This window comes from Vigna umbellata, chromosome 5 (assembly GCF_029865625.1).
Source record: "Vigna umbellata cultivar VRB3 chromosome 5, Vumbellata_1.0, whole genome shotgun sequence".
NCBI lineage: Eukaryota > Viridiplantae > Streptophyta > Magnoliopsida > Fabales > Fabaceae > Vigna > Vigna umbellata.
This window is the reverse complement of record NC_142169.1, coordinates 59,352,784-59,363,502: the sequence shown is the minus strand read 5'-3', so window position 1 is coordinate 59,363,502 and position 10,719 is coordinate 59,352,784. Positions and strand designations below refer to the sequence as shown.

At 34.2% G+C, this 10,719-nt stretch overlaps 1 protein-coding gene across 1 annotated transcript; it reads right to left on the bottom strand.

The window, feature by feature from the left end:
* Positions 1-657: 657 nt before the first annotated feature.
* LOC124822027 (sucrose nonfermenting 4-like protein) lies at positions 658-8,666 on the bottom strand. The gene is made up of 14 exons (XM_047293978.2): positions 8,413-8,666; positions 7,967-8,323; positions 7,726-7,813; positions 6,244-6,411; positions 5,444-5,551; positions 5,281-5,340; positions 5,034-5,123; positions 4,413-4,547; positions 2,573-2,717; positions 2,317-2,490; positions 1,501-1,564; positions 1,326-1,395; positions 1,130-1,247; positions 658-1,046 (listed from the first exon to the last, which is right to left on the bottom strand). The coding sequence occupies exons 2-14, from the start codon at positions 8,089-8,091 to the stop codon at positions 955-957; spliced, it is 1,437 nt and encodes a 478-aa protein (XP_047149934.1). The 5' UTR covers positions 8,092-8,323; positions 8,413-8,666; the 3' UTR covers positions 658-954.
* Positions 8,667-10,719: the final 2,053 nt, after the last annotated feature.

The following is a 10,719-nucleotide window of genomic DNA, read 5'->3' as shown; positions in this document are numbered from 1 at the left end:
AAGACTTTCTCGTCAGTTAAGATTTTCTTTAGTACGTCACCGTGTCGAAAATGTTAAAAAAGAGGGCAATTTCTTAGTATTCCAAAATGATGGATAGAGTCAAGGAAGTGACACAATGCTCAATCAATTTAACTATCTTCAGGAGGAAAGTCGCAGTCTTAGATAAATTTAAGAAATCTGTAATCTACAAAAGTCTTCCAAAGGTCTATTTTGTTTGCCACGTTGCCTCTTGCCATCGGATTTCATAGTTCATGCACTATTTCTTGGAAAATGATTGCATTGTTGGTGGAAAGACCCTTTGATATGTCCCAATAATATTACAATTAATAGAAAGTGAATATTGTTTAACCTTGTTGAGAATTATATACAAGGTTAAAAAACTAACAGAACAAAATCGGGGAAACAATTGTTTCGCTATTATGGGATCAAAATAACAAGTTATGAGGTAAAAAGAAACTAAATTTGCTATAATACCTCTTTTTAATTTGTATTTATCAAAGCAAAAATACAAGTTAATTAATATTTGAACATAAAAATTAAAAGATGGAGGAAAAGAAAGTCAAGTGTTAGGAATTGGAAACGTAATGGTAGTTGTGAGGTAAAATGGTATGGAAAAAGAAGAGAAGAAGAACCTTAAATTACAAGGATAGAACCGACTCCAAGGAACAGCAGGTGATGGTGCTGCATTCGGCTATATATTTCATCTTTTCCTAGTCTCTGTTTTTATTTTCTTTTCACAGTTTCTCCTTCATTTCTATTAGCCCTGGACACATGTATTGCAGATGTGCCGGCACACAGGAGAAACGATTTAGTCGAGATTTTTAAGAAAGAGAAAAGCATCCTCAATTTACAGAAATTTCTCTCCAGTTTCTTCTATCCTAAAAAAGCATACCAGGACAACAGCATCTCAGAAAAGCATTGCAAATACAAAAAAAGGAGTCCTTCACATCACAACTAGCCTAACAAGAATCTGAACACATCACTTAAAGAAATAATTCCCTCCACGCGCTTGCTGCCAGCCTCCACAACCACAAGTCTTCTAACCCCTGCAAAGTGAAGCAAGTTGGTGAACCAAGAAACTACTCTCATTTTTTACCTTTTCGTAATAATTGAGTAAAGAAAACAATACCAGGAATAGACAGCCGCTCCATCACTTTGTGCAACGAATCAGATCTCAAACACATGTGACATCTGTGACCGTTGTAAAGCCCATAAGGAGAATTTGCATCTTGTCCCAAAAGCAATGCCTACAACCATTAGTGTAAATATTTAGAGCCAGTTTTTGGTAACAAACAAATGTACTATATCTATCACGCAGTGATCACCTGGTGAATACTAATTTCCTCGAGAGATGTTCGAGCATATGCTTTATCTTTAGCCAATGCTGTAATATCGCTGAGAGTAGAATAATAGGCACATTTAATATAGGCTGGAGGAAACCTTTCGATCATACACATGGGACAAAAGAGGGGGTGAGAGGGGGGAGGAAAGGAATACCACCTTCTTGAATAAATGTCCAGCAAAGAATCATTGTCATCCACAACCGGTATTGAGCTAACTTCAGCTGTAAGGAAAAAGTAGATTTGCTAAAAACAATGTAAATAGGGTAATTATATATTACTTTAGTATTGATTATGTAATTGGGTAAGGTAACAACTAGATATGGTAACAATAAACCCATGTATTCATTAGTTTCAATACAAATAAAATGCTCTGTTGTATGATAGACACAGTTTCAGGTACAAATCTCTCTTTCTAATAATCACATGGAATACAAAAAACTAGCCAAAAATGCTATGTAATTTACTCTCAATTCTGCACCACTATCAATATGTTAGAACCCAAAAGCAAGGTATGGAGTTGAGTCTCACATTCAAAGTATGGGATTCAAGAGTGGGGTTTATAAGGCCTTGGATTCTCCAACTACAACAGCTAGCCTTTGTAATGTGGTTCTACCAAGAGGTTCGTATCAAACTACATAATAGATCATGGTGAGTACCACTCCATACGGATCAGTAAAACTTAAGTTTTTAATTTTTCGGATTTGAGTCCCAACATATAATATCTACCAAACAAATTTATTTTTAATGGTTAGTGCACAAAGGAAAGGTACCCCCGTGGCTGCACAAACCTCCCCTTCAATTGTGTTCAATTTATTAATTGATATAATTATTTCATTTACGGAAAGGTCTTTGAAAGAATACCCTAGAAATGAATTTGAAGTTGGAACCCTTCACGAAAAATCTTTTAGGGGACCATAACTCAGCAACTAACTAAAACAAACACCTTGTTAACTTCACACAGAAGAATGATCACCTTGAACAAACATTGACAGAGCAGCACCAAGAGAAGCACTTGGTCTCAGCATTGCTAGTGGCCGTCCATTTGATTCCCCAACTTTAGGCATCCATGCACCCAAAGGTATTGAACCCACTGGATGTTGAAGAATGGGCAAAGAACTCAAGGAGTGCTTAAAATGTCTGCAAATACCTGAAAATTTGACTCCACATCAGTTCCAAGTCCAAACTTCCATACCATTTATTTATCTATAACCAATTGACCAGAAATTTACCTTTCAGTATTCCTGATAGGGAAGCAAGATGTAGCAGTTGAGGAAATGAACCATCCTCTGAAGAAGAATGGATGATAGGAATAGTTGACACCTTGTTTTGCAAAATCTTCAAAGCCACGTCCTTTAGACATTCATGTGGTCCGGCCTAGCAAAAATATCCAATCATAAAGACTCAAAGCTCACCTCCTACCCTCTCATAGATGGAGGGGAATCTAGAAACATAATCAGAATGATGTGCTAGACTAATATGCATTTTCAACATAAAATGTTAATTCATCATCACGTAGTATATCAAAATAAACCCAAAGATTTATATTAAACAAAAACGCTAAATAGTATACAACAAAAGAAGAAACAGATAACTGAGAGAAGCAATGAACACTACTACCAAATTCATCCCGCTAGATGAAGTTGACTATATGGATCCCACAAAACCATTGGACTTAGTTAAAGACAAAATCATTAGGGATATTTTTCAACATGAGATCACTCTTAAAATTTCTCCATTGTCCTTCCAGGTCTTGCTCTCCCCATTTTTACGAGGGCAAAACACAATGCAATCTACTTTCCCCACTAGGGCTTCCAGTTTTAACTTGAAAAGGAGAAAAACTATCTAAAGTAAAGTCACCTTTTAGCTTCAGCAAATAGCTCATCCAAAAACTAAAGATTGGCAGAAAACATCTATTAGTCTATATAAACTATAAGATCAATGAAAGTCCAAAGGTATTAGGACATAATAATACTAAGGAAAAGTATCGATGTTTCACACTCACCTCAGTTTTAGGGTAGCCAATAGCCATCAAAACCTTAATGTAGACCCACCCTCAACTTCTACTGAAACCTCGGATTCTAAAAGCTTATGTTTCGTACAGCTAGCTATAAAAAGAATTCATTGCAGCATCCACCACAACACAAGAAATGGAACTAGAAGTGCTTGATAGTATTCCATAATAAAACAGGGAAATTTCCATTCTAATCATCCTGCTCATAGCCATTGTAGTGGACCGGACTGGGACATTGCCCAAACTGTCAAAGCCAGCAAAGGATCAAGCTAGGCTCACAAGAAAGACCACTAAGCCCACATTGGATGGATAACTTCGTTAATTAGGCCCACATGTGTGATTGAATACCAATTCCATCTGTAATTATGAATGTTACAGGTGTAGGCTGTAGATTTTCAGATCATTGAGCATTAGTCTTAATAAGGACTACCCAACTTGTAATAATACATAAATGGTACTTTTCTTTCTCTGTTTAGATTTAACTTAGTATAGCTTTAATTACTTAGCATGGTATCCTATCATAGACACAACAGCATCCACCACATATACTACAAAACAAATGTCTTATCTCTCTCTCACACTTCCTACATATATCTATTACATACAGCTTACAAGAACGACAAGACAAACTTTCAGTTCTAAACTCTAGTATGAATTCTCCAATAAGATCTTGTCTCACTTGTTTTTGCTCATAAGTGTATGCATGCAAGAGTATACACTATAAACACAATCTCAGTTTGGTTCAGTACACAATGTTTGGCTGGAAAGCCCAAGCTATGAACTAAATTGTACATTTTTTTCTTAAAATCAAACCAAATGAAACTTACGCATTAAGAAGAATGTAAATTGAACCAGTGGTATATACCTATATCTAAATGTCTTACAAGATATTCATATTGTCTAGGACTTAATACTCATCAATTATGTTGCAAATGCATTCCAGGATATGTCTGCTTACAACCCTCAACATATAAAATGTTGACAATCTTATACAGTATGAAATAGGATGAATAACTTAGAAAACACAGAATTTATCACAACTGCTCATGAGCACTTACATGAACAAATCGCCAGGGATGTGATCCTCCATTACTATCAAGTGTTCTGCGTAGCTGTAATTTTCCCTCTTTCCAGGCTGCTATAGTATGAGTCTCAAGTTGTTCTTGAGTCAAATTCGAACCATGATTTCCCAGCTGAAATTATGTTTGTCAAATAACTACTGAATTTGAAGAAATATACCTCATGAATTCCATTATAAGACCAAGCAACAACAAACGATCATGATGACTACACGAGGGTTCTTAAACCATGCATATCTAACATTGGAAGGACTAAAAGATATTTGCCTAAAGACAATAGCACCAACGTGGTTCAAGAATGCAAATACTTTGGAGGTTTTTAAAAAAATGTCTCTTTAAATTATTTTACATAAGCCCAAATTATTCTGTACCAGTTAAATAAATGATTTATTATTATTAGCCTAAAATGACTGTAACAAGATTCTTTTAAAATTTTCATATTTTTACCAGTTTATAAGTTTTTACTTTAATCAATTTGTAACCAGCTCTTAAGTACATTAAAATATCAATGTTATAAAATTATGTTTTGCGGGACACAGATCATGACGTTTACCAAAAACTGGACAGGAGAGTTGCATAAATGTTTTATTCCCCACAAACCTCTTTCAGTATTAGAATGAAGTCCATTGCACTAAGAACTCCAACAAACTGACTCCTGCTAAAATCCCATAGAGGAGCCATAGACACGCCCTGAAAGCAAATTGCATTCAAATTCATACAACTTAAACTCATACGTGTAATGTGCATATGGGTATAACTTCCACAACCATGGACATGTGCCCTCATGTAAGTTAAAAGGAAAAGAGGGGGCGCCCGGTAATAAATGGAATAAAGAGGCGGGGAAAACCTGTTCATAAAGAACATGGAATGCTTGCTTAACAGGTAAATTTATGTCCAAGGCAATGATCTGCAATGATAATAAACCAAACAAGAAAAATTAGTTACAGCAAAGGAAATTTCACATTCTTAATGAATAAGGGGAAGGAAACGAGAAGGTAAAATATTCAAACCTTCCCTGACTCAGGAAGCAAATCATAAGCAGTATGTGTAGACAAGAACACAGATATACGCTGGCGAGAGACCACCAGATCAGACACGGGCATCCTGGAATTAGCTTCCTGGTAAATTATGAGGTAATGTCAAGTAGCCCTTTTGTACTGCATATAGTCTAAGACTACAATAAATTAAGAACTAAGGTATGAAATCTGATACTATTTGAAATGACATTCATATGAAGAAAAATCAAGATGTTTAATTATTCAAAGCAAAAAGAAGACTAAAAGATCCAATTCTTTTCAGTGTCTTTTTTTTTTGGTTTAGAATAGTTAAAGGAAGAAAACGGAAAATTCAACCATAGAACCATACATTATGAGTGTGTTTGTTGTAAGGTTTGCTACTCAAAAATATAAGTTAACCATAGAGCCATACATTATGAGTGTGTTTGTTTCAGGATTTACAACTTTATTCTTCGAAATGTAAACTCAGGAATGCAATATTCCCATAGCAAAGTCAATCCTCACCACATAAGATCAAATAATACCTAAACCACTTTGTGAGATGGTATATATGGAGGCAATCCTATTGGGGAAAATCTAAGTCCCACATTTATTAGAGATAGCAATAAAATTCAGTATATAGTGGAGGCAATCCTTACCCCTTATAAAGTCGGTTTTGTATAGGGTTGAGTTAGGTCTAAACCACTTTGTAAGATATTGCAAAGAGCAGTCACAGGTGTCAAGCTCCAGTCTCAATGAGAATACTATCCAGACACAAAAATACAATAACAGCAAATGGGGGAAAAGAAACTTACCATATTGTCAATCTCCATTTGGGATCTACCAGGTGCCTCATTACTTAAGATTGAAGGTAATGTATCTGGTTCTCTCACTAAATAAATAGTATTCACTACTCCACAGCTTCCACTTACAGATGGTTGCTGCTCATCGTGCCTCCACTCACCATCTACATTAAATTTGTACTGCACATGAGTGGAAACAAGATTTTCCCTGTCAGAATAAATCAGTTACTCTTTCCATATTGTGTTTAGCAGTACTTAACGTTTCCTAAAACATCACAGATATTATATCAACTAGATGGGCTATATTAAACATACACTGTTAAGTGGTTGTGAAAGGAAAGAAAGTGAAGTACCAGATAGATAAATCAAATATTAAATTAATATTTACATACATACAAGTTATGGAACATTTCAAAAAACATGAGATAAACAAATCTGGATGTGCCAAAAAATGGGAGCATGAGTTCTATCCTATCCAACATTTGTTCCATGATAAAACAAAATACAAACCCAACCTGCCAAACTTCTTAAATCTAGCTATCAAAAATTTTATATCTCCTACAATAAGAAAATTAATTCCAAAGAGAATATGGAAAACAATCATACAGATGGCAAAACATTTTAGTGACACTAAAGAATTGATAGAACTTATCAAAAATATCACATTGAAAGTTTATTCATGAGTTTGAATAATGATCAAATAACTCTTCCGAAGGTCAATTAAACAAGAGTACAAAACTTATACAGACTTTCAATTTTACAGATAGGAAATAGCAGCAAGTCAAATTGAGATCATGTAAAATTGATAGGCTGGCAGCTCCAGCAATATGACAGGCTTCAAACCCATATGTTATAGTTGTTGATAGAGGATAGTCCGATTGGAAATCTATGTCATAATAAACTTAAAGAGTTAAATGGTTCTATTGAATACATTAGTCTAATCTACCACACAATTGATCATCCTTATTCTGAGAAAACAAGCTTGCATGATTTCCTCAATAGTCAAAATGACACAAATTACCCAAAGGTTTTATCATTTATCCAACCATCAATGTTTACTGTTTACTCTTTACAACACTCCAAAGGGGCAAGACCTACTTCCTTGCCTTCCATGAAGGCCATGACAACTTTTACCCATCAATTACTGGTACAAAGTCCTACGAAAGTTTAAAACTATCAGGGTTCCTTACCAATCTCCACAAAATCTGAATTAAAAAGCACAACCATGCAAGTTGAAGTTTTAAAGTGATTAATTTACAAGCACACTTCTCTTATTTGGTTTTCATTTTTCCCAGCAAGATCAGCAAACACAATTTTACAAGATCATCCCCTCACACTGATCTTTCAAAGGGAAGCACTTGCTTTTGAACATAGCGGCCATCGAACACATCCATACATACTAACAAACATGCAAGTAAACAACGAAAAAGTGCCAATAATACTAAGGATTTTTTTCCTCGAGTTAGCCAACCAAATTCAAATAGGCAAAACAACCTGATGAAACCCCGGCATTAAGTTGCAAACAACTTGAAACACAGCAGGGCACCCCTCCATCGGAGACATAGCTATATGATCTGACCATCTGCGAGTACAATACAAGTCAGCCTTAATAAATCAATCCCATTCCTGACATCACAAAAATGAAAACCCACAAAATCCCATATTCACATCCATAACGCTGAATAACGAAGAACAAGTAACATAACGTCGAGTGGCGTTGTAATAAACAAGATACCTCGTGAAAGAACCACTCAAAAACACCCTTCTTCCTCCATAAGGCCACACAAAGCGTTGAGGAATCATAATGGATCCTGAAACTCCACTTCCCTCACATGCCCCATCCGCAACCGGAGCAAACATTTCCCCAACAAATCCAATACCTAATATTCAGAGCACCTCTCCAACTTCGAACAACAAAACCACGAATCTGAACAACCAACGCCGGGAATCCTCGCAGCAGAGGACCCCCTCTCCTCAGAAATGGAACATGCAGTGCACCTTCCCAATCAACACCGCACTCCCGATTGCAATTACGCAAAGCTTAAAATCTCGAGCAATGTCAATCGAAACCTCGTGATCGATAATTCACCGCCTGAAAACAAAAATCAAAAAATTACAGTGACACCAATTAAAAAAAAAAAAGAATAATCATAGCACCATTGAGTCTCAAAAGGTAAGTACAATTTGGGTGTAATCCGTCAGAGGCAAATGCGCGGAATCAGCACAAGATGATTTAGGTCAAAAGGAGAGAGAAACGATTGCGTTTGTGATGCAGCGAGCGAGAGAGCGAGAGAGAGAAAGAACGAAAAATGAGAACGGAAGAGGGGGAAGCACTAATTAAATAAATAAAATTCATAAATAAAAATAATAAAAATGGCAGGCAGAGAATAAAGGAGAAGAGAAACCGGAGAGAAAAAAATACAGTGTGCACTGGCAGTAATTATGTGATTCAGATTTCATTTCAACACCATCTAATAAAACTGCGCACAATACCTAATAAACAAATCACAATGTTTATTCATTAATTTCACCAACTCTATATACTAAGTTACAATGCGTTCATACTATTATTTAATTATCATAGATTAATAATAAAATTATTTGTACCGTTCACACAATGTTATTATAAAGAAACATGAGCTACAAAATAAAATAAATTCATGTATACAAACACCTACATTTCCAGTTGCATGTACTAACGTAAAAAAACTTAAACTATATATACTGACACAACAAAGTTTAATCATATCATCACTTATAATTTAATCAGCTGTTTTATAAACTGCATACTAGTAGGAATAAATATATACTTCGAAATGATAGAATAAATATGTAGTTAATTTGAATGAATAAACAGAAATAAAAATAATTAAATATTGAAAGGTAAAAAATAATTAATTGTAAATTGTATTTGGCATATGAAAAGTTTGAAGAGAAAACTTGAGAAAGAAATTAACATCTTCTGGGTTTAGATTGGAAGTACCATGGGAGAATTGAAGTTCGAGCTATATATAATATTCCTTAGACTTAAATATACTTTTAACTATTATAATTATCTTTGTTTTGTGATGTATATTTTTTTATTTTTAAATTATAAGCTCGTATCTCTAATTATTTTTTAAAACTAATTAATTTTATGTTCATGGTTAAATATCATTCTTAATAGAAATTCTTCTTCATAATATTATTAATATTGTGAGTATTTGATATTATTATATGAATCTCATTACTTGTATACTAATTATTTCACTCTTTTTAACTGATGTTAAACTTCATATTTAAATTTAATTAAACTAATTTCTTCCTATTTACATACTAGTCATCTTATTAGTTTTTTTTACTTAATTTGATACTTCAAATTCAATTAATCCTAACAATCTTCAACTGATTTTTACGTCTCTTAAAAAATGTTCTGTTATTGAGTTTCTGAGTCATTATACTTATATATTTGACATCTTAAACTCTAAACCTCCCTAAACTTAACATCTTCTCTTAATGTTCAAACCATAACTTTATCCTCAACCCTAGCCTTAACCCTAGTCCTAACCCTAGCTCTATACATAACCACAGTCTTAACCTTAGCCTTAACCATCACTCTAAACCTAACCATACTCATACTCATTGTCCTAATTATAAATCTAACTATAACCCTAATCTTAACTAACTAGTCTCATTTCAATTAATGTGGAACTTCATACCAATGTTAAATCCCCTCAACTCCCCCATTAAGTATAAGAGTCTCTCTACTCATATACTAGTCATTTTACCTTTTTTTAGCCGATGTGGGACTTCAAACTCAAAATTAGTCATACTAATCTCTTCCTAAACAGTGTTATGGATCGTTCTACTTACATACTAATCATCTTACCAGTTTTTTTAGTCGATGTGGGACTTCATACTCAATAATCCTAATAATCTCATCTCAATTGGATTTTAGATCCTTACTTTTATATTAATCTTCTTACTCATTTCAACCCAATGTGAGGGTTCATACTCACATTTAATCTTAAAAATATTTCCTTACTATGTTTTTGAGTCCTTATACTTATATATTTGACATCTTACTCACTTTTATCTGGAATCCATAACCCTCATCCTAAACATCCCAAACCATAAATTGTTCTCCTTATATACTAGTCATATTATTCATTTTGATCTGATACAAGGATTTAAACTCATATTGAATATTAGCATTAATAGATTTATGGGTTATATATTCATCCACTAATATATAGTTAAATTAGTCATTTTTATCTTTCCTTAACTCTAACCTTAATATTAACCTTAACCCTACCTCTAACCCTAACTCTACCCTTACATATACCACTACCTTAACACCAACATTACTCATATACATAACCTTAACCCTAACTCTAATCAATAGTGGTTCACGATAGTGGTTTGCGAAGGTAGTTGCACCAGGGGCAATTTGTGTCTAGTTGCATTAAGCACTTACTTGTTATGCATCTCTGGTCTCTCCCTCTCTCT

Bases quoted from the DNA above. Each gene is read 5' to 3' on its own strand.
- LOC124822027 (XM_047293978.2), bottom strand. From the start codon at position 8,091: ATGTTTGCTCCGGTTGCGGATGGGGCATGTGAGGGAAGTGGAGTTTCA. The intron at 6,412-7,725 runs GTTGTTTTGCCT...ACTCATGTGCAG, and splicing joins TAATGCCGGGGTTTCATCAG to TACAAATTTAATGTAGATGG. The intron at 1,565-2,316 runs GTGATCATTCTT...TTTTCCTTACAG, and splicing joins TCTGTCAATGTTTGTTCAAG to CTGAAGTTAGCTCAATACCG.